The sequence below is a fragment of the Phyllobates terribilis genome, unplaced genomic scaffold (genome assembly GCF_046119375.1).
Source record: "Phyllobates terribilis strain yellow unplaced genomic scaffold, ASM4611937v1 Scaffold_391__1_contigs__length_1789467, whole genome shotgun sequence".
Taxonomy (NCBI): Eukaryota; Metazoa; Chordata; class Amphibia; order Anura; family Dendrobatidae; genus Phyllobates; species Phyllobates terribilis.
This window is the reverse complement of record NW_027363151.1, coordinates 314214-338164: the sequence shown is the minus strand read 5'-3', so window position 1 is coordinate 338164 and position 23951 is coordinate 314214. Positions and strand designations below refer to the sequence as shown.

Sequence of the window (23951 nt, the reverse complement as noted above, 5' to 3'; positions counted from 1 at the left end):
ATGGCAGGATTAGAGCTGACCATAGATGTGACTTCTCCATCTGCCTGTGACTTTTACAATATTTGTTTCAGGGTGAAGATCTGACTCATATTAATACTACAGAGACATATGTGAGGGGTGATGAGCGGTGTAAAGAGGATATTCCTACATATGACTACCCAGGTGAGTAGAAACCACTAAATGCAGAGAAGTTACAGATTCATCTCAGATAATAGTGTAGAAAACCGCAGCACTGCTGGAATAGGTGAACAAGTAGGGTCAAAGCCATTCAAATAGCAAATGAATCTTGGCACTCAAACAGGCATAATTTTAATGTATTTAATTGCAGTCCAACACAGATACTATTGTTTTGGTCCTTAAAACCTTCATCAGTGTGTACTGCAGCATAAAGACAAAAAAATTGAAAACTACATATATCAGACAAAAGCATAAAAAATACCGTATTTTTCGGACTATAAGACTCACCGGACCATAAGACGCACTTAGGTTTTAGAAGAGGAAAATAAAAAAAAAATGTAAGCAAAAAATGTGGCCATGATGCCCTGTTAAGTGGTGGTGAATATTCATTGCCTTTAATAGCGGTCACTCTAAGCGCAGCAGGAGCCGCGCTGCGGCTACAGTGTGCGCGCTATTAGGGAGAATGAATGGTCACTGCTCCCCACGCACACAGTCCCGGCGTGGGGAGCAGTGACTATTCAGGCACATAGCGTGACACAGCACTGGAGGAGAGAGGAGGTGAGTATGAAAGTTTATTTTTTTTTTGTGCCGCGTGAGGAGGATCAGGGGGTGCCAAGCATACCTGGATGAGGGGGCCATACATACAAGGATGAAGGGGGCCATGCATACCGGGATGAGAGAGGCCATACATACAGGGTGCCATACTTACCAGGAGCTGCAGGCACAGTGTGCCGGTTATTAAGGAAAATTTAATATTCACTGCTCCCCACGTCCATGGGCGTGGGGAGCCGTAAATATTAATTTTCTTTAGTAGTGGACACAGTGTAGGCTGCAGAAGGCGGCAGTTGCCTCCTGCGCACCGCTACTCCGCCACTGTCACTTCCCCCACATCCCCCACCACCCACAGCCACAGTATTTTATGTATATCGGACTATAAGACGCACCCCCCCTCCTCCAAAATTTTAGAGGAAAAAAGTGCGTCTTAAAGTCCGAAAAATATGGTAGTAGAAACAAACTGTCATAAGGTATTTCTGAAATTCATATAATCATCTGAAAATCAATAACATTACAATAGAGAGCACATAATAATAATAAGTGTGACCTACTAGACTGCTAGGAATATAGTTAAAGGTGAAAGCAGGAAGGACACAGTGTCTCAGTGGAAAGACAGGATCTAGGGAGACAAACAGCTATAAGAACATCAGCCTCATAGGGAATTATCCAATCGGTACCTGCAGATATATGTAGAAACCTACCCAGTAGTGAGAGCAGGAAGTATGACAGGCGTGAAACGTGGCATCCGCCGCTGGTTCCAAAGGTCGCCATGTCAAGGGAGGAGAAAGCCTAGTATATGTGGTCAGAGGGCGGGACCTAATGTCCCAGGAGACCAATCAGAGTGAACCGCTGGTGTAACGTTCCTGGAAGTGGACTGAAGCGATAGGAGGCGGTGTCTGGATAGCAGTGACATCACCGGAAGTGACACCGTGTCGAGTGCCGCTATCAATTGCCTGAAGGCATAGGAGGTGTGACTGGAGAAACTGAGGGCGAACGTGCGTTCCACGGTGCAGGACGTGCATGTCAGAGGCTGCGTCCTGCGTTCCACAAGCAAGAAGACTGTGTACTGAGTGGGTGGAGTGCTTTACAGAACAGGGGAGTTTGCGTTCCACTGTGGGATGAGGGATGGACGCCGTGCAGGACTATAGGACAAAAGAATAATAAGCCTGGAAATATCACAGGAGGTGAACAGGTGTAAGTGGATCAGCCTGTGGGCCGTGGAGGATGATGATCAGTGATTAAAATAAGGAGAAGCCGTTCTGCAACATAAAGAATACAAAATAAATACCATGATAATGAAAGAAAGTTAATCTCTCTTAAATGACATGCAAATACTGTATCTCAAAACACATACAGTACAGACCAAAAGTTTGGACAGACCTTCTCATTTAAAGATTTTTCTGTATTTTCATGACTATGAAAATTGTACATTCACACTGAAGGCATCAAAACTATGAATTAACACATGTGGAATTATATACTTAACAAAAAAGTGTGAAACAACTGAAAATATGTCTTATATTCTAGGTTCTTCAAAGTAGCCACCTTTTGCTTTGATGACTGCTTTTGCACACTCTTGGCATTCTCTTGATGAGCTTCAAGAGGTAGTCACCGGAAATGGTTTTCACTTCATAGGTGTGCCCTGTCAGGTTTAATAAGTGGCATTTCTTGCCTTATAAATGGGGTTGGGACCATCAGTTGTGTTGTGCAGAAGTCAGATGGATACACAGCTGATAGTCCTACTGAATAGACTGTTAGAATTTGTATCATGGCAAGAAAAAAGCAGCTAAGTAAAGAAAAACAAGTGGCCATCGCCCAAGCATGCTCGCTGAAAGGGTTAACAGAACATACTCGCTCATCACTAGTTCTAATTTATTAATTTGTCACCAGTAAGAGAAACTATATTCTCTTTTCCATGGTATCACCTATATTCATTGATAATGAACACGTCCACTAGAGGGCGTCTCCTACTAGTTCGACGTTGTCTCACTGCCAATAGTTCCCATATAATGAGGGACTAACCACGTTACTGGTAGCACAGAGGCTCTGGAAAAGTGAAAATGGCTCCTTGCTCCCCAAAAGAAATTCAGCAAATTCTGCTCTCCCAAATGCAAATGCTCCCCTTCCTTCTGAGCACCACAGTGTGCCCAAACCGCAGTTAGTGTCCATATGTTTGGCATTTGTGTAGCGATGAGAGTCGGCCTAATTAACGGGTGCATGTCTCCAGAAGCATGAGCTAGGCACAATATACAGGCACTACAACGTACTGGCCACTACAAAGTACTGGTCACTACAAAGGTAGTTTGCAATTTTCACTCAGCAACATCCACTGCTGCTTGTTTCTGGAAAAAAAAAACATGGAGTGAAAATCTACACTACACCTGTAGATAAATTCCCAAAGGGGTATATTTTACAAAATGGGGTCACTTGAGGGGGGATTCTGCTCTTCTAGCACTTATGGGCTTTGTATATGGAGTCCTGCTCCGTCCTTCCCGAGTCTCGCTGTGTGGCTAAGCAGTACTGTACAGTCACATATGGGGTATTTCTACATTGAGCAGAAATTGTGGGATAAATTTTGGTGCCATTTTTATCCATTTCCCAGTGTGAAAATGCAAAATCTAGGGCTAAAAAAATTTTTAGTGGGAAAAATGTTATTATTTTTTCTTCACTGTCCAATAGTATAAAATTCTGTGACCCCCCCTGTGGTGTCAATATGATCACTGCTTCCCTAGATGAATTCATTGAGAGGTTTAGTTTGTAAAATAGGGTTTCTTATGGGGGAGGTTCTATTGTTCTGGCACCTCAAGGGCTCTGCCAATGTGATATGGCACCCTCAAGCCAGTCTAGCAAAATCTGAACTCCAATATGGCACTTTTTCCCTTCTGAGTTTTGCACTGTGCCTCAAAAGTAGTTTTCGTCCACATATGGGGTATCAGCATACTCAGGAGAAATTACGCAACAAATTTTGGGGTCCATTTTATCCTGCTATCCTTGTGAAAATGAAAAAAATTAGGGCTAAAACAACATTTTTGTGGGAAAAATATCTTTTTTTCATTTTCACAGATCAACGTTGTAAAATTCTGTGAAGCACCTGTGGTTTCAAGGTGCTCACCACACATCTAGATAAGTTCCCTGAGGGGTCAGGTTTCCAAAAAGAGGTCACTTGTTTAGGCAAATCAGGTGTTCTCCAAAAGCGACATGACACTCGCAGACCTGAAAGGTCTTGGAATTACTGTTGCAGAAGGTCCTTCAGCTGCTTGGCTCCTGCAGCCTCTGTTCTGTTGGTAAGCTTCCTCTCCTGCTCTTCACAGGTCACATAGATCAGTGCAGAGCAGAAGAATAGACAACAGCTCTTTCTGTGATTGGGGAGGATGCGGTATCCGCTTTCTACTCCATCACAGGAAGCCGCCTCCGAACTATAAGACGCACACACTTTTAAACAAGAGTTTTTTTCTTGGTAAAAAATGCATTATATAGTCCACATAATATGGTAACTAAATTCCTTAAGGGGTATAGTTTCCAAAATGGGTTCACTTGTGGAGGTTTTCCTCTGTTCAGGCACATCAGGGGCTCTCCAAACACGACATGACACCCGCAGACCACTCCATCAAAGAAACGTCATTCCTTCCTTTCTGAGCTGTGTCGTACGCCCAAACAGTAGTTTCTCCCACATATGGGGTATCTGCGTACTCAGGAGAAATTGCAGAAGAAATTGTGTGGTGCAATTTTTCTTGTTACCCTTGTGAAGAAGCAAAATGTGTGGCAAAAAAACATTTTTGTGGGAAAAATTAGATTTTTTGTATTTTCACGGCTCAACATTATAAACTTCTGTGAAGAACATGGGGGTTCAAGGAGCTCACCATACTTCTAGATAAGTTCCTTGAGGGGTCTAGGTTCCAAAATGGTGTTACTTGTAGGGTGTTTCCACTGTTTAGGCACATCAGGGGCTCTCCAATCGCGACATGGCGTCCGCTAATTATTCCAGCAAATTTTACATTTAAAAAGTCAAATGGCGATCCTTTTCTTCGGAGCCCTGCCATGCACCCAAACTGTTATTTTCCCCCACGTGGAGTATCAGCATGCACAACAAATTTTGGAGGAAGCCTAAAAATTTCCTTCCACATTCCATTAATTCCTGTGAAACACCTGGACGTTTACTAAACTTCTTGAATGTAGTTTTGAGCACCTTGAGGGGTGCAGTTTTTAGAATTTTGTCACTTTTGGGTATTTTCTGTCATATGCATATTGACAAATTACCGAGAGGGTAAAAAAAACCCTGGTTGAGGGGTGTATAAAAAAATGTCTTTTATTACTGCTTTACTAAAATGTGGTAAAGAAGTAAATTAAAACTACACTAGTTTGTCTGTGCCCTTACTCTGATATTAAGTCTCTAGAAACTGTATAGTATTAGAATACATCTGATATCATGAGCTCATTATATTCATTATAGTTTTCCTTTATGTCTGCAGTTCATAGATTAGTTGATCACATTATTTACTAGGACATACACAGGTTCCCTAGTGCTACCGAAAATATATACATAGCCACCCCAACAAGTTTCGCCATGTCTGGCTTCCTCGGGGGGCTGGGGCTATTATTGGCTGGACAGAGCCAGCGCCACCCAGAGCTTGTTCTTCCGACGTCTCTTCCATCACCAGCACTGCTTGCAGAATGAATAAATGGTAATTACTTACCGGTAATTTTTTTTTCCTGAAACCCATGACAGCACCATACAAGAGAGTAGTATCCGCCCCTATTACTGGACAGGAAGCCATGAGCGCAAAATAAAAAGGCAACTCCCACTTGCTCCTTCAATGTGGTTTCCAGGAGTCAAGTAAGAGTCACCCAATTCATCATCATTTTTATTTATACATTCACTCAAGCACATTCTTCATTGTGAGAAGAGAAGACTAAGAACCATCAGCCAAAAGTCAGAGGGAGGGAAAATTAGGGTGCTGTCATGGGTTTCAGGAAAATCAAATTACCGGTGAGTAAATATCATTTTTCCCTCCGCCATAACAGCACCATACGAGAGACCATAGCAACGGAGTCCTTCAATAGGGAGGGAGCACCCCTGTAGGATCTTACACCTGAAGAAAGATACCCAGAATATCCTAGTTTAACAGATAGTGCTTCAAGATTGAATGATATCTAAAAAATTCACAATCAACATAATGTCTATCGATTTGGAGCTTAAACCAAAAGCGCCAAAAGAGTAAACAGGATTTTTACAACACTCTGTCCTCTTTATCTCCCAGAGAAAGGTCTATATTTAGAGACCTCACTGTTATGCACACGCCCGGGCTAAGCGGCGTGTGCGTGTGATTGGTAGTGATTCCACTGGACCGTGCCGGAGAGTGAATGCCTGGAGGGGCGTGACTAAGTATTCACCCGATCCGACCAGGGTCGCACGACGGCATACGACGCCAGTGCACCAAGGAGGAACCGAGCAGAGGGACCAGGTGCTACTCCAGGACAGACCCCGGACACGGCTGTTGACCCACACAGGGGAATACAGGAACAGGCTGGTAGGCTGGCACACAGACTGGTGGGTATAGGCAGGCACGACTAGTATGCAGGCAGGCGGGTATGCAGGCAGGGGGGTAAAGACAAGCACAGCTAGAGTGCAGACAGGGAGGCACTAGCAGGTAGGAACACAGGCGGGATAGGACCCAGTACACACCGGGACTCAGGAACAATACAGGCAGAGGGTTACAGGCAAGCACAGCTAGAGTGCAGACAAGGCTGAGCAGGGAGGACAGGGCTCTGTTCACACGGAACAGACAGGAAGGGAAAGACAGAGCCAGATACTCACACAGTACTTGCAGAGACAACAAGCAGGAGTTAGGTACGAGTTCAGACTCTGCAGAAAAAGGAAGGGAACGGACATAGAGGCAAAACAGGTAAAGGACAGGAGAGAGTTCAGACTGGAACTGAGTGTACGGAGGAGACCGACACTGCAGAGGGATACAGGAGCGGGTCTGGGAATACGGCCCCCAGAGAGGCGGAACGAACAGGCAAGGAGCGTGTTCAGACAGGACAGACCAGACACAGGAGCGGGTCAAGGAAATCGGCCACTAGAAGGCGAGAGGAACAGGCTAGGAGCGAGTTCAGACAGGTCAGACAAGATACAGGAACGGGTCTAGGTAATCGGCCCCTAGAAGGCAGGAGGAACAGGCTAGGAGCGTGTTCAGACAGGACAGACAAGAGAACACAGAAAGGACTCAGTTCAGACACGGGAGCTGATACCGCAAAGCAGGAGACATACAGGACTCAGTTCAGACACGGGAACTGATACAAAAAGCAGGAGACAAGAGACGGGACCTGGCACCTTCAGAGTGCAAGCACACACTGAAGGAAACACTATGCTCAGGCAGGGATAGAAGGGAGCTGCTGAGCTATATACCAAGTGACAGACAGCAATAGGCTGAGGACACACAAGGGGTGTGACCCACAGCAGGTACAAAAGGCAGGAAGTGATCGGGCGCCGCCCTTAAGCAGCAGAAACAGACACAAACTGACAGCATGGAGGGAAGCCAGAGAGACATTCTGGACAGGAGATCAAGTGCGCCCTCTTGCACAGTGGGAGATGGACCACCATGCAATGACGCCGCCAGGTATGTTACACTCACTTATATACATGGTTGAATATCTTTTGATTTGATTAGATATTGATTTGATTTGATTTAGATTTGATTAGATATTCTGTTTTCATTAAATCAACTAACCAACAACTGAAGTATATAAGAACTGGTGCTAAGACTCGGCGTGTAATAGAAGCAGAAGTTAATCGATTCAGGGAACCTGGTAACCTTAACTAGGCTTTGACTAGGGTTTCTACCTTAATATTTTTGGCATTTTCAATTGAAGACCCCACGTAAGGCCAAGATCTGGGCCATAAGAATCTTTTTTAGGGTCAATGATCACATAATCGTTCAAAACTACTCAACTCTATGCTATCAAGAGTAGATAGAGCATCCCAGATTGTCAAAATGGGGATTTCAAAACCAGCAGAAATATTTAGTACTCTATATCCCTTAAGGTGTAACGTTAAGTTCCCCTAAGAAATGTATTTAAGCTGAACGGACACTTATAGTTCGAGATTTCCATCCTGGGGAGTTATGGCTACCACAATCTAGCCAAGTACCTAGAAAGGGTAAGACACAAATCTAAGCTATTCCAAAAGAAAAGTCACAATCCAACGTTCATGCAGGGATGATCGTATTTACGCTATTCTCCTATAATAGCATCAATTCAGCAACTTTATAATCCAACCATGGAGATTGTTAGATTAAAGTACTTCAAATGCAAAATAGTTTAGTTTTCAAGCAAAGAAACTAAGTAAACCGAGTGATAACCATCACCTCTGATACACTTTTTTTTTTTTTTTCCAAAGCAACTCATTCAGAAAGAGATCTAGATCTCTTATGGTATTGGTCAAATCTCAGATGGTCTTAAGCTAAGGTATTAGCATCCCGTCCCGTTAAACATGTACCATAAGTACGTATCATCCTGTGCTTGAGTAATAATCAGAACGGTCTTACCTCAGTGTGAACGCATTTGTCTTAACTTGCAAAGATGCTTCTCCTTCACCACAGGAGTCTCACGGGTACGGGGACATTTTAACTCATCCACTGATTCCTCCTTTTATAGGTTTATTGCAGCGCTGCCGTCTTATCACTCCAAGAGCGCACTGACTGAATATTTAACCAACTCGCCACTTAGTTGAGTCAACCAGTTTATGACTTTAATCCCAAGAATACATAGTGTAATATGGCTCCATTGACTTAGTTTCCAATTAGTCCATCTGCACTTCTAACTGGGAGGATACACTGGTCTTGAAATAATTTTACCAGATCCGGTATAATCGTGTCTGTCGGGCAACTCCATTAGGAGGATGGACTGGGATATTTGCCGGTTCGTCAGTCCCATAACGGCGAGTCCAACTCGTACCTCCCTTAGTAGGGCAGACCGGTAGTGCTGGCCAACTCAATACAATCAAGTTTATCTTACCATTCCGAATCAGGAGGGTAGATTGAGGCAATGTTTGGTTTATCAACCATCGATACCGGTGAGTCCAGCTCGCACTTCCCTTAGGAAGGCCGATCGGTATAGTGCTGCCTTACTTGGCACAATCAAGTTCATCTTACCATTCCATACCAGGAGGGTAGATTGAGGCAATTGGTGGTCTATCAACCAACTCATACCTCCCTTAAGAGGTCAGACCGGTATAGTGCCGCCCTCTTGGCACGATCAAGTTTCCTATCACTCTAAACGAGGAGGGTAGATTGGGGCAAATGTTGGATTTTCAGCCCCCCACCGGTGAGTACAACTCGCAGCTCCTCCTACCATTTCCTATTGGGGATATTTGGTATAGAGAGTTTAATCACTTAACGTCCAAAAGGTCATTCAAAGACTCTAGGTAGGAGTTTTAAGTGGACTTATAGTGGTTTCTTTTAAGCTTAGCGCAGGAGGAGGGGGGGGGACTGAGCTGTAGATGTTTATCAGCCAGTTCATCTAAAGAGATTGAGGCCTCTCATATGATGAGAGGTTGAAAAAGTTGAGCTTGTTTAGCTTAGAAAAACGACTCCTCAGAGGGGATCTCATTTACATCTATAAATATATGTGTGGTCAGTACAAAGGACTAGCACATGACTTATTCCCTCCAATAACCATACGAAGGACCAGGGGCACTCATTACGGGTGGAAGAAAGGCGATTCCAGCACCTAAAATAGGAAAGGGTTGAACTTTATGGACCTAGGTCTTTATTCAACCTATGTTACGTTACTAATGATCCTAGATTGTGAAGATCAACTGGACTTAAATTGTTATTATTCTTTTAGCGCCCCCATTCACACCTTTACCAAGAAGACCACTGGGATACAAAAGTTAAATGCAGACTATTTCAATATGCTATCCAAGTATGAGGGATTGACTGAATCTGGACTCAGCAGCTATCCTTTGGACTGTATTTAATAGAATCACCACAGACCGAGGGCATCGACCAGAAACCTTCCTTACCAATATCAGTAATATTGCTAGTAAAGGGTAGTGAAGCTTTGAGACCTTAGTGAAACAGATCTACAGGCCCCAAGTTGCCTGGCTAATCGGGCAACCCCCCGTGAGGCAGACAGCTGAGGAAAATTCTAGACCTAACGTGGCAGGTTTTTCCACAACTATGAAGCGGTCTGAAAAAACCTTCAGACAGGCCAACGTTAGACATAAACCCACACCTGAATTGGCATGAGGCCTAGCCCTGAGGCTCAATACGCAAGCCCTGAGGCTCAATACGCAAGCCCTGAGTCTCAATACGCAAGCCACGAGGCTCAATACGGAAGCCACGAGCCCTAGCCGTGAGGCTCAATATACAAGCCATGAGGCTCAATACGCAAGCCACGAGGCCTAGCCGTGAGGCTCAATACGCAAGCCCTGAGGCTCAATACGCAAGCCCTGAGGCTCAATACGCAAGCCACGAGGCTCAATACGCAAGCCATCAGGCCTAGCCGTGAGGCTCAATACACAAGCCATGAGGCTCCATACGCAAGCCATGAGGCTCAATACGCAAGCCACGAGGCCTAGCCATGAGGCTCAATATGCAAGCCATGAGACCTAGCCGTAAGGCTCAATACGTAAGCCATGAGGCCTAGCCGTGAGGCTCAGTACGCAAGCCATGAGGCCTAGCCATGAGGCTCAATACGCAAGCCATGAGACCTAGCCGTGAGGCTCAATACGCAAGCCATGAGGCCTAGCCGTGAGGCTCAATACGCAAGCCATGAGGCCTAGCCGTGAGGCTCAATACGCAAGCCATGAGGCCTAGCCGTGAGGCTCAATACGCAAGCCATGAAGCCTAGCCGTGAGGCTCAGTACGCAAGCCATGAGGCCTAGCCGTGAGGCTCAATACGCAAGCCATGAGGCCTAGCCGTGAGGCTCAATACGCAAACCATGAGGCCTAGCCGTGAGGCTCAATACGCAAGCCATGAGGCCTAGCCTTGAGGCTCAATACGCAAGCCATGAGGCCTAGCCTTGAGGCTCAATACGCAAGCCATGAGGCCTAGCCGTGAGGCTCAATACACAAGCCATGAGGCCTAGCCGTGAGGCTCAATACGCAAGCCATGAGGCCTAGCCGTGAGGCTCAATACGCAAGCCATGAGGCCTAGCCGTGAGGCTTAATACGCAAGCCATGAGGCCTAGTGACTCGCCCCCTGGGCCGTGGGGCACTCGGATCCGGACAATAGGGAAACGGTGGGAGTAGTAGTGGCAACCTGGTTCTGTGGCTCAGGGTGGTCAGGCCAGTGGTAGTCCGTTATGTGCTGTTGATATTATCCGACTACGCCACCCGTGGATTTGCGGTCATTAGGAACCGCCGCTGCAAGGCTAACCGCTGGGGCTGATGATGTATGCAGCTGGGATGGTGTGACTTCCCACGGGAAGAGTACGGCCCAGGGCAGTGTAGTGGATGTTGGGAGTGATGGTAGTGAGAGTCCCAGTGCTGATAGTGCTGGAGGAGCAAGGAGCACACAGACAACAGGTCGCAGTCCAGGGTCTTTACTAGAACAGGTAAATTGACCCACAAACAGTCCCGGCTAGGAGGGAACCTGGATGTCTTAGAGCAACGGGGAAATTGGCCCTGGTCAGAGTGAGGGTGTAGGCCTACCGTGTTTTCTGTGCTCCTTCTGGCTATCTCCTCCTTATAGGGTAACAGTCCACGTTTCCGAGCTCTCCGTGTATTCTCGCCTGTATGGCCTGCGACGTGGGTTCCTTTCTGCTCCCAGCCTTGTACGGCTTTGCTGGTCCCTTCTGTTGTGGCAGGGCCTCCAGGCTTCTTAGGCCAAGGAATATACAGTCCCCTGTGAACTGGTTATCTGCTGGGGGATGTGGAATCCTCCCAGCCTCAGACACCAAAGTCTGGTAGATTAAGTCCTCTATCTGCCAAGACAGGCTCACTTCGCCTCTTGTCTCTGGCTTGTGGCTCTCCTCCTGCCACACTTCCTCTTAGGTGCAATACAACTTTCTGTCCCTGCTCTGCTCTGGGACACGTCTCAGTCCTGAGACAGGTCATTCGGTTCTCCCTAACCCTGCCCCCAGTACCAGCTTTTATAGGGGCAGCCAGCTCCCCCTACTGGCCTGAGACAGGAGGCATTGCATGCTAATGTTCCCCTGACTAGAGAACCTCCCCCTTGCTCTCAGACACAGCTTTAATATATTTGTGGCATCCAGGCCAGGGTGACACATTCCCCCCTAGTGAAATTTAGTACTCCGGAACTAAACAATAAACAAAGACAATATGCATAACCATAAAACATTAACAGACAGACGACGCACAGATTGAGTTCTTAAGGTCACAGTGTGGCCTGTGACCGGGTGTCCATATCACCAGCACAACGGGGAGCCTTAACCAGGTGGGGGTCTGTCCTACCCCAAGTCCTTTACAGTCTTAGTTCATTCCTGGGCTAGGCTCCGAACACAGTCCATACAAGGTCCCGGTTATAAAAAGTCCATAACCTTTGAGTCCTTACGGTAGCTGCAAGAAACTGAAACACAGAATTACCAAACATGCATGTAACTGCAAACAATTCAATATTTGGCAACAGGGTCATTTACAATCTTAGCGCGCTCTATATTTTCCAGCGAGCGGGTATCTGCCCCTTTGTGCTCCTGGTTGACCTACGTAGCCCACTGTCTGGTGGTGGACCAACCTGGCTTTCCCCACTAGCGTTAGGGGTACAGCTACCAGCTGGGTGTACAGGTAGGGCAGGCAGCTGTCTGCGGGTGCTTTGGCTTACCGCAGGCATGGCAGGCTCACTGTCAGCAGAGGGTTGACTCTCCTGGGCTGCTGGTACAGGCTCTTCTGCCTCTGGAACTGCTTGCTCCTCTTCACCTTCCGGCTCTGGTGTTGGTTGTTGCTGTGCCGGTTGCAGGAAATGCAGGACGGGTACCACTATGGCATCATTTATGCGAGTCCAGGACTGAGGGAACTCTCCGAGAACGGTGCTGATCATTTCTTCCTTGTCCTCTGCGGGTTCAAGGTCACTCTGATCCTCTTCTGCACTACGGAGTTGCTCTGGGCATCTTTTGAGGTGGTCCCTGGAGACAACACTAGTGGTTTCTCCTCCGTCCTTGGTGATTACGCACACCTTTGGGTTGTCATGGTCAGACTGCAGTACGGTGTAGGGTTCCCTTTTCCACTGGTCGTCCAACTTATGTAGCCTTCTCTTCCACTTCAGGACCTGCTCACCAGGTTCTAGGGGACCAGCAGTGGCGTGTTGGTTGAAGAGTCTTTCTTGCCTTTCTCTCACCTGGGCCAGGCTCCTCTCCACACTCTCCTGTACCTTCTTGTACAGCAGTTGCCTTTCTGTATCCCAGTCTGCATCCGGGGAGGTGTCCTCAGGCGTTAGGACTCCCATCTCCAGGTCTACGAGCAGCTTATCTGGTCTGGCTCGCATCAGGTAAGCCGGGGTGCAGTTTGTAGCATTCACCGGGATATTGTTGTATAGGTCTACTAGGTCCGGCAGTTTTTCTGGCCACAGGCTGCGTTCCTCCAGGGGCAACGTCTTCAGGAGATCAATGACTATATTGTTCATCTTCTCACACATCCCGTTGGTTTGGGGGTGGTAAGGCAATGTACAAATCTTCTTACAGCCATAGAGGTTGCAGAACTCTTGGAAGATTTCAGCCTCGAACGCTGGACCCTGGTCTGTCAGGACCTGTTCCGGATACCCGTGTGGACGACAGAAGTATTGCTGGAAGGCTCTGGCCGCTGTTTGGGCTGTCAAGTCTTTTACCGGGACCACCACGAGAAAACGGGAATAGTGGTCCACGATTGTCAGGGCGTAGATGTACCCTGACCGGCTTGGAGCCAACTTGACGTGGTCTAGAGCTACCAGCTCAAGAGGCTGGGTGGTGACGATGGGCCTCAAGGGTGTCTTCTGGCTGGTGCGGTCCTTCCTCCTTAGGTGACAAGGGCCACAGTCTCTGCACCACTTCTCCACAGCTCCTCTCATGCCGACCCAAAGGAACCGTCCTCTTAGCAGGAACTCCAGTTTCTTCTAACCGAAGTGCCCCGCTCTGTCATGGTAAGCCCCCAGGACCATAGCTGCATCCCGCCTTGGAACCACGACTTGCCAGGTCAGCTCGTGCGTCCGGTGGTTGACAATCCTTCTGCACAACTTGCCTTCGTAGAGGAACAGCTTGCTCTTCTCTTTCCATAGCTGCTTAGCTTCCTCTGGAGCATCCGGATCCATGCGGGCGTCTTCCTGGGTCAGCAGATCTTTCACCAGGCGGATGGCAGGGTCACTATCTTGGGTCTCAGCCCAGCTGTGGTGAGGTAGGGGATTGATCGTCACGGTTGTTAGATCCTCCTCCTTCACGCGGTGGGAGTATTGAGCGGCTCCATACCGGTGAAACGCGGGGAGTTCTATCTCCTCCAGCTCTTCTGGGTCTTCGTCACCTTCAGGTAAGTGAGGCTTCCTCGATAGGGCGTCAGCGTTGGCATTGGTTTTGCCGGCCCAGTACTTGATCACAAAGTCATAGTTGGAGAGACGGGCCATCCACCGCTGTTCTAGGGCACCCAGTCTTACATTGTCCAGGTGTGTCAACGGGTTGTTGTCCGTGTACACGGTGAACTTTGCAGAGGCCAGGTAATGCTTGAAGCGTTCCGTTACGGCCCACACCACTGCCAAGAATTCTAGCTTGAAGGAACTGTAATTCTCCGGGTTCCTCTCGGTGGGACTCAGCTTCCGGCTGGCGTACGCGATCACCCTTTATCTGCCCTGTTGGTTTTGGGACAGTACGGCTCCCAGTCCCACATTACTGGCGTCCGTGTGGAGAATAAAAGGCTGGCCATAATCAGGGTAGGCCAGGATCTCATCCCCTGTGAGGGCCATCTTCAACTGGCGGAAGGACTCCTCTTCCGGTTTATCCCACTTGAAGGGAGGCTTTTGGCTCCTGGACTTAGACTGTCCGATCAGGAGGTCCTGCATAGGAGCTGCCATCTTAGTGAACCCGGGGATGAACCTTCGGTAGTAGCCTACCAACCCGAGAAACTGTCTCACCTCTTTGATGTTCGAGGGGCTTGGCCAGCTCTTGATTGCCGTGACCTTGTCAGGGTCGGGGGCTACTCCTTCCGCACTTACCACGTGCCCTAGGTACTGGACCTTTGGTTTCAGCAGGTGACACTTCGATGGTTTCACCTTCAGGCCATAGCCTGCCAGGGCTTCGAACACCTCGGCCAGGTGCTTCAGATCGTCCTCGTAGGTCTTCGAATAGACGATCACGTCGTCCAGGTAAAGGAGGACCGTCTCGAAGTTTCGGTGCCCTAGACAGCATTCCATCAGCCTCTGGAAGGTCCCTGGTGCGTTGCAGAGCCCGAAGGGCATACAGTTGAACTCACTCAGTCCCATCGGGGTGGTGAAGGCGGTCTTCTCCTTGTCAGCCTCTGCCACAGGAACCTGCCAGTACCCGCTAGTAAGGTCCAAAGTAGAAAAGAAGTTAGCTGATTTTAGTGCGGCTAAAGACTCCTCTATTCTAGGCAGCGGGTATGCGTCTTTATGGGTGATACGGTTGATTTGTCTATAGTCTACGCACATTCTCATGGTGCCATCTTTCTTTTTCACCAGAACCAAGGGGGCTGCCCAGGGGCTACAGCTATCTCTAATGACCCCAGCTTCTTTAATTTCTCTTAGCATGCCCTTTGCGTTCTCATAATGTGCAGGGGGTACAGGTCTGTGTCTTTCTTTTATCGGTGGGTGGCTCCCTGTGGGGATGTGGTGTTCTATCCCCTTTACTCTGCCGAAGTCTAGCGGGTGTTTACTAAAGACTCTCTCGTACTCCTGTACCACCCGGTAGACTCCTTGTTTTTGGTGCAGGGGAGTGGAGTCAGCACCCACATAGAGTTTCTGGCACCAGTCCTCCTTTTGTTTCTGGGAGCCGTTACCCTCCGCCTGTGGAGATGGAGGCAAGGGTTCCACGGCCCTGATAGCTTTGTGTTCGACAACAAACAGTTTGGCGAGTGTAGTGTACCTGGGTAAGTGTACTTCCCTCTCCCCAATGTTGAGGATGCGGACGGGCACCCTCCCATGACGGACATCAACCACCCCCCGGGCTGTCAAAATGGTGGGCCTGCTGTCCGAGTACACGGGTTCTACCATGGCTTGGTAGTCTCTACCTCTCAACCCGATTGCAGTCCGACACCAGATCATCATTTCACTTTTCGGAGGCATGGAAATGGGGAATGGGTCACTCAGTCTTACGCTACCGATCTCACCACCAGAAAGTTCTACCTGCTGCCGTCTCATCAGGGCTTTTATTTTTTTGTTGAGGACTCTCTGTTGGCTGGAACAAGCATTCACCGCCACCTGTTGTAGAATTACAATTACCTCTGAAAGACAATTTTCAATCACGTTAGTACCCACAGTTATTTTAGGGTGACTTTCACGACGGTCAATTTCCACAATAATCACTCCCTGTGCCGGTAGTTCAACTTTACCAATTTTAATGGTCATCTCCTTGAACCCCATCTGCGGCACGGGTAAGCCATTACTGGCGATGATGCTCAAGTTACTGTCTGGATACCGTGTGATATCAGCATCAGTCCAATACTGCTTAAAAAGTACATAAGGGATAGTGGTTACTTGTGACCCAGTATCCAGCAAGGCGCTCATGGGGATACCGTCCAGCACCACGGGTAAAACCGGGCGCCCCCCAACGTACTTATCACGCCAATTATAAGGGCCTAGTGATCTTATGCCTGGGGGTTGGCCCTCTGCCCCAGGTTGGACCCGTTTAAATTACAGTACCTGGAAATGTGTCCGGGCTGGTTGCATCGACGGCAAATGGGCTGTCCATCCTCTGCGTAGCGGTCTGTGGGCCTCCCTCGGAACGACGGGATCCTCCTCTGTCGACGCCACGGGACATCCTCCGGACTTGAAGCCAGCTCGATGGGTCTTGACGGGTCCACTTGCAACGCCTGGACGGTCCTGGTCAATGCCGTGATGCTCCTGGTCAGCTCCTGGACTTGGTGGTGCAGGTCTTTCGACGGGGCTTGGTTCAGAGCCTGTGCATCAGCTCCCACGGGGTCCATAGAGGAGGGCGCCGCCTCCTGGTGGTAGGTGAGAGCAGGGGGCCGGGGGTTTATAGCGCCACTGATTGCAGGTTCACGGAGCACCCTTATGGCCCTGTCCTTAAATTGGGCAAAGGTCAGATCAGGGTTCTGAAAGAACATGAGGCGCAGTTGGGCCCTGTGGGCGCTGGACAGCAGACCTTCTATGAATTGTTCTGTTAGTAGTCTATCCGTTTCCTGCACACTGCCAGGGTCAGTTTGTTGGATGGCCCTTAGGGCTTCCTGCAAATTTAGGGCATAGTCTCTGATGCTGTCCTGTGCCCGCTGCTTACATCCATAGAACCTCATTTTAATTTCAGCGGAGGTACGTGTGTCAAAGGTACCCCGCAGCCGGGCCAGAATACCCTTCACGGTTCTTTTCTCCTCAGTGGGCCATGACTTTACCTCCCTTTGGGCTGCGCCAGTTAACTGCCCTGTTAATATGCTAACCTTCTGTTCCTCTGTCAGGGGGTAAACCTGGAACAAACTGTACAGCCTTTCCTTAAAGTCAGTTAGGGCATGGGGCTCCCCTGAGTACTTGGGCAGCCAGGTCGCTCCAGGGATGTATGGCAGGGAAAAGGGCATCACCGCTGCTGCAGCCGCGTTGGTGGTAATGGGTGCCTCTGTGTCCGACATCTTCCTCCCCCCTAGTTAAGCGTGGCCTACCTTCCGACGATCCTCTTCTGTAGGCCGCGGCTCCGCTGCTGCTGCTCTGGACGAGGACCTTACGTCGCGTCCTGATGACGTCAGCGTCGCTCTCTCTCCCTTCCAGGACCTTGCGCAGCGTCGGTGTGTGGGGCGGAGCTTCGGATCTCGCGCGGTTTGGACGTCCACGCCCCTCTTCTTCCCGCGCGGCGTCCTGAAGATGGCGTCCGATGGCGGGAAAACGGCTGAAGATGGTGGGAACCGATGGAAGATGGCGGGAGATGGCTGGAAATGGCGGGAAATGGCTCAGGACGGCGGGAAACCTCTTTTCAGGTAAGTGCAAAGTCTTTTTCAGGCACGCAATACCCGTTTGTGGCGGGTTGGTTGCAATCCTGCCGACTACGCCAAAGCTGACTCGCCCCCTGGGCCGTGGGGCACTCGGATCCGGACAATAGGGAAACGGTGGGAGTAGTAGTGGCAACCCGGTTCCGTGGCTCAGGGTGGTCAGGCCAGTGGTAGTCCGTTATGTGCTGTTGATATTATCCGACTACGCCACCCGTGGATTTGCGGTCATTAGGAACCGCCGCTGCAAGGCAGACCACTGGGGCTGATGATGTATGCAGCTGGGATGGTGTGACTTCCCACAGGAAGAGTGCGGCCCCAGGGCAGTGTAGTGGATGTTGGGAGTGATGGTAGTGAGAGTCCCAGTGCTGATAGTGCTGGAGGAGCAAGGAGCACACAGACAACAGGTTGCAGTCCAGGGTCTTTACTAGAACAGGTAAATTGACCCACAAACAGTCCCGGCTAGGAGGGGACCTGGATGTCTGAGAGAAACGGGGAAATTGGCCCTGGTCAGGGTGAGGGTGTAGGCCTACCGTGCTTTCTGTGCTCCTTCTGGCTATCTCCTCCTTATAGGGTAACAGCCCACGTTTCCGAGCTCTCCGTGTATTCTCGCCTGTATGGCCTGCGACGTGGGTTCCTTTCTGCTCCCAGCCTTGTACAGCTTTGCTGGTCCCTTTTGTTGTGGCAGGGCCTCCAGGCTTCTTAGGCCAAGGAATATACAGTCCCCTGCGAACTGGTTATCTGCTGGGGATGTGGAATCCTCCCAGCCTCAGACACCAAAGTCTGGTAGATTAAGTCCTCTATCTGCCAAGACAGGCTCACTTCTCCTCTTGTCTCTGGCTTGTGGCTCTCCTCCTGCCACACTTCCTCTTAGGTGCAATACAACTTTCTGTCCCTGCTCTGCTCTGGGACACGTCTCAGTCCTGAGACAGGTCATCCGGTTCTCCCTAACCCTGCCCCCAGTACCAGCTTTTATAGGGGCAGCCAGCTCCCCCTACTGGCCTGAGACAGGAGGCATTGCATGTTAATGTTCCCCTGACTAGTGAACCTCCCCCTTGCTCTCAGACACAGCTTTAATATATTTGTGGCATCCAGGCCAGGGTGACACACTAGCAGTGAGGCTCAATACGCAAGCCATGAGGCCTAGCCGTGAAGCTCAATACGCAAGCCATGAGGCCTAACCATGAGGCTCAATACACAAGCCATGAGGCCTAGGCCAAACAAACGTAGGTAGGTACGGAATCATTAAATTTAGATTCTTCCAGACTGATGTTATCATTTCAGCGCCCAACTGGGCCCCTGCTTATTGCCACTCACTAGAGGTTTCTATAGAACACAGCATGGTGTTTCATGATTCACTGGTGTTCCATGATTCATGGCTGCTCCTGCCGTGAGCTCCAGGCTTCTACATCCTTGAGGACATGAAACCACATTGAAGGAGGAAGTGGGAGTTGCCTTTTTATTTTGTGCTCAGGTCTTCCTGTCGGGTAATAGGGGTGGATCCTACTCTCTCGTATGGTGCTGTCATGGGGCTCCCAAGGAAAAAGATGGCTCCTGGTGACAGAAGCACATGTTGCAGTAGGAGATCCCAGAGGAGATGGGACCCACCATTTGCAGAAGCCCTTATATGACAAAATGGCAGAAAACCAGAGCAGTAGAAATCACCATAAAGTGGCTCCATTTTGGAAATTATATTCCTCAGTGAATTAATCTATAGGACAAGTGACTATTTTGACTCCAAAGCCACTTTCCTGAAATTAGCACGCAGAGGATCTTGTAGAGTGAAAATTGCACATTTGTCATTTTATAACCCAACACATAGTGACCAGATTGTGCTCCAGGAGACACACACCGTAAATTAAGTGGGTTCTTCTCACTATAGTAATGCCAAATACATGGAGGCTAAATGTGGTTTGGGCGCACTGGAAGGCTCAGAATGAGGGGGAGATTTCACTTTGAGAGGTAAGATATTGCTGGATTGGTTTATGGAAGCCATGTTGCTTTTCAAGAGCCTTTGAGCCACTAATAATGTGGAAACCTCTGTTTTTCCATTAACAGATGATGGACCTGAGTGGTGACTTGTTTTTTTGCTAGTAGAAGTTTTTCTTGGTATTATTTTTGCCTACATAACATTGTTTGGTGGCTTCTTATTCCATATTTGGGAGGCAGAATGAATAAACAGTTGAACACCACGCTCTTCTGGTTCATCCTATGAGGTTTTCTATTAGACTGTGAACTGTCATTGTCTTGGTGAATAATTAGATTTTTTTGCATAACTTCCCATTTTTACGGACAGTTTAAGTAGAAATGTTCAAAAATATATAATTACAAGGATTTTTATTAAAAAATAATAATTGGTTTTATTATTGGCAGATGTCTGTACCAGGAGATCAGAGGGACACCTGACATCTTCAATTTTCAAATCAGATAATTTTGAGATCCCACAGGATACAATTGAAGTGAATGCCATTACTCCAGATATACCATCATCCCTTCACAGCAAAGATCTGTCATCTGATCCTATGAAACAGGTCCTGTCTTCTGATTCATTACCGACTACTAAGGAAAATCAAAGTCGCAAAATAAGCATTAAAAAACAAATTGCTACTAAAGCAAAGAAGCCATTTTCACGTTCAGAATATGGAAATAGTTTTCCCCTCAAAAAGTCTTTTCTTAAACATGAAAAAATTCACAAAGCGAAGAATAGATTTTCTTGTTCCAAGTGTGGGAGATGTTTTAATCAGAAATCAGATTTTGTTAGGCACCTGAGAACTCACACAGGGGAGAAGCCATTTTCCTGTTCAGAATGTGGGAAATGTTTTACAAAGAAATCAACTTTCATCAGACATCAGAGAACTCACACAGGGGAGAAGCCATTTTCATGTTCAGAATGTGGAAACTGCTTTACAGCGAAATCAAATCTTATTGCACATCAGAGAACTCACACAGGGGAGAAGCCATTTTCATGTTCAGAATGTGGGAAATGTTTTATAAAGAAATTAACTTTTATCAGACATCAGAGAACTCACACAGGGGAGAAGCCATTTTCATGTTCAGAATGTGGGAACTGCTTTACAGAGAAAACATATCTTATTGCACATCAGAGAACTCACACAGGGGAGAAGCCATTTTCATGTTCAGAATGTGGGAAATGTTTTGCAAATCAATCAAATCTTATCAGCCATCAGAGAACTCACACAGGGGAGAAGCCATTTTCATGTTCCGAATGTGGGAACTGCTTTACAGAGAAATCAAATCTTATTACACACCAGAGAACCCACACAGGGCTGAAGCCATTTTCATGTTCAGAATGTGAGAAATGTTTTGTACAGAAATCAAAACTTATTGCACATCAGAAAACTCACACAGGGGAGAAGCATTTTTCATGTTCAGAATGTGGGAACTGTTTTACAGAGCAATCAACACTTATGGAACATCAGAGAACTCACACAGGGGAGAAGCCATTTTCATGTTCAGAATGTGGGAAATATTTTGCAAAGAAATCAAATCTTATAAAACATCAGATAATTCACACAGGGGAGAAGCCATTTTCATGTTCAGAATGTGGGAAATGTTTTGTACAGAAATCAAATCTTCTCAAACATCAGAGAACTCACACAGGGGAGAAGCCATTTTCATGTTCAGAATGTGGGAACTGTTTTACAGCGAAATCAACGCTTATCGAACATCAGAGAACTCACACAGGGGAGAAGCCATTTTCATGTTCAGTATGTGGGAAATGTTTTGCAAAGAAATCAAATCTTATCAAACATCAGAGAGTTCACACAGGGGAGAAGCCATTTTCATGTTCAAAATGTGGGAAATGTTTTAACCAGAAAGCAAATCTTGATAGCCACCGGAGAACCCACAAAGAGAAGAATGCCGCAACTACACCCAACTAGTCTCTATACAGATTATAAAGGCCCTAGCTGCACAACTAAAAACGCCACGGACCTAACTCTCTTAATAGGCCATTGAGGAGTTTTTTGTACCTCCTGAGGAACCAGAGGGGAGGCCACAACACGCTGTCAACCAGGGGAAAGGAAAGTATAAAGTCAAATATGAAAACCCTGAGTGAGAAACTAAAATACATTCATATACACTCCCTGACAGAAGTTATGTCGCTTATCCATGTTATGTAAATAAAAGATTATAACCTGACGTTAAATTCATCCATTGGTTTTATAAATTACTCTTTTGAAAGCTGAAACCCTCCCAAATTTGATTTCGGTTAAGAAAATAAATTGGCATCAATGGTGAAATATTGATCATTTAATGAACACCGAATGGTCAGATTTTGGCAAGACCAAAGTTTTGTCGCCCACAGAAAGTAATGTGATATTCAAACAAATAATTATCTTAAAATAAAAATATATGTTGCATAACATTGATGAATGAAGTTGTGGTGCTATTAGAGTCATATTTAATATTTTGTGTGACTTCCATGAGCTTGAAGGACTGCATCCATGCGGTTCAACAATGATTCATACAATTTATTAATGACGTCATCAGGAATAGCAGAGAATGCAGTCTTACATGACTCCCAGAGTTCATCTAGATTCTTTGGTTTTGTCTTCCAAGCTTCCTCTTTTATCCTACCCCAAACATGCTAAATGATGTTCATGTCTGGTGACTGGGCTGGCCAGTCCTTGAGCACCTTGATCTTTTTTGCCTGGAGGAACTTTGTTGTAGAGATGGATGTATGAGATGGAGCATCATCCTGCTGCAGAATTTGACCCCTTTTATGATTTGGAATGTAAGAGGTAGCTAATACTTCTTGATATTTTAGGCTATTGATATTGCCTTCCACCTTGCACATGTTTTGCACCCCCCCATACTGAATGTAACCCCAGACCATGATCTTTCTGGGTGTATTTTGGATCCATACGGGCTCAAGTACGGCTCCTGCAGTATTTGCGGCGGCTGTGGTGTAATTCCACTGAACATTCATCAGAGAAATCCACCTTCTGCCACTTTTCCAGCGTCCATTTGTTTAGCAGGCTGTGGGACTTTGCAAATGCCTCATGGTTTTTTATTTGTCTTTTGTTTAGTGCTGGCTTCTGGGCACTGATTCGACCATGGAGGCTATTTCGAGACAGAATCCTACAAACTGTTCTAGTTGACACAGGGACTTGAGGTGACCAGGCCTGTTGGAGCTCTGCTGCAGTGGAAGAGGGGCTTGCTTTGGATTTCTAACCAATTAACGTTCATCCTGAGCAGTTGTCTTACGGGGTCTGCCTGACCTGGGCTTGTCAAACACATCTTCAGTCTCTTCAAATCTTTTTTTAATTCTTTGTACTTGACGCTGAGATATATTAAAGGTGCCAGCCGCCTCTGCAGTGGATCTGGTCTCCAGCCTCTTGATAATCAAGGCTTTGGTCGCAGGGTGGATTTTTGGCATGTTGTCAGAGCTCAAGTTGCAGTTCAAGTGAAGGTCTGGGGTGCTGAGTTTCTTTTTATACACACCCACTAATTAACCGATCATTTACTGAGCACTGGTGAGGATGTAAATTAGGATTGGGTGCATTATATGACCAGGCGACAAAACTTTTGTCTTACCAAAATCTGACCATTCTGTGTTCATTAAATGATCAATATTTCAGCATTAATGCCAATTTATTTTCTTAACCTAAACCAAATTTGGCAGGGTTTCAGCTTTCAAAAGAGTAATTTATAAAACCAATGGATGAATTTAACGTCAGGTTATAAGCTTTTATTACATAACATGGATAAGCGACATAACTTCTGTCAGGGAGTGTAGGGCAAAGAAGGCAAGCTAAGGAGAACCAAAAATAAAAGGAACAAGTATAATCTCCCAGAAACCTAGCATTGTTAGAATGAAAAGGTACTGGGAGGGAAAGCAAACTGACCGGGAGGATATTTTCACCTTTGTGGTGAAACTTACAAAATTCATCCTTACCAACTGTAAATGTAAAACCTGTCCATTTGTAATGACCACGGACAAGATAAAGATTCCCAACTCACATCAGGACCACAAGATCCCAGGTACTTTCAGCTGCATCACAACTAATGTAGTGTACTTAATTATATGTACCAAATGTCTAACTAGGGGTCTGTATGTAGGGGAGACCAGGCAAAAACTTAGAACAAGGATGAATTCTCATTGTCACACAA

The 23951-nt window shown here is 47.1% G+C and overlaps 2 protein-coding genes across 2 annotated transcripts in view; both read left to right on the top strand.

Annotated features, from left to right (window-relative positions):
- Positions 1-21957, top strand: LOC141224343 (uncharacterized). The gene is made up of 3 exons (XM_073666930.1): positions 1-27; positions 72-162; positions 20190-21957. The coding sequence occupies exons 1-3, from the start codon at positions 1-3 to the stop codon at positions 21716-21718; spliced, it is 1647 nt and encodes a 548-aa protein (XP_073523031.1). The 3' UTR covers positions 21719-21957.
- LOC141224331 (uncharacterized) overlaps positions 1-23951 on the top strand; it is a 149539-nt gene that overhangs the window by 3306 nt on the left and 122282 nt on the right. The window lies entirely within an intron of this gene.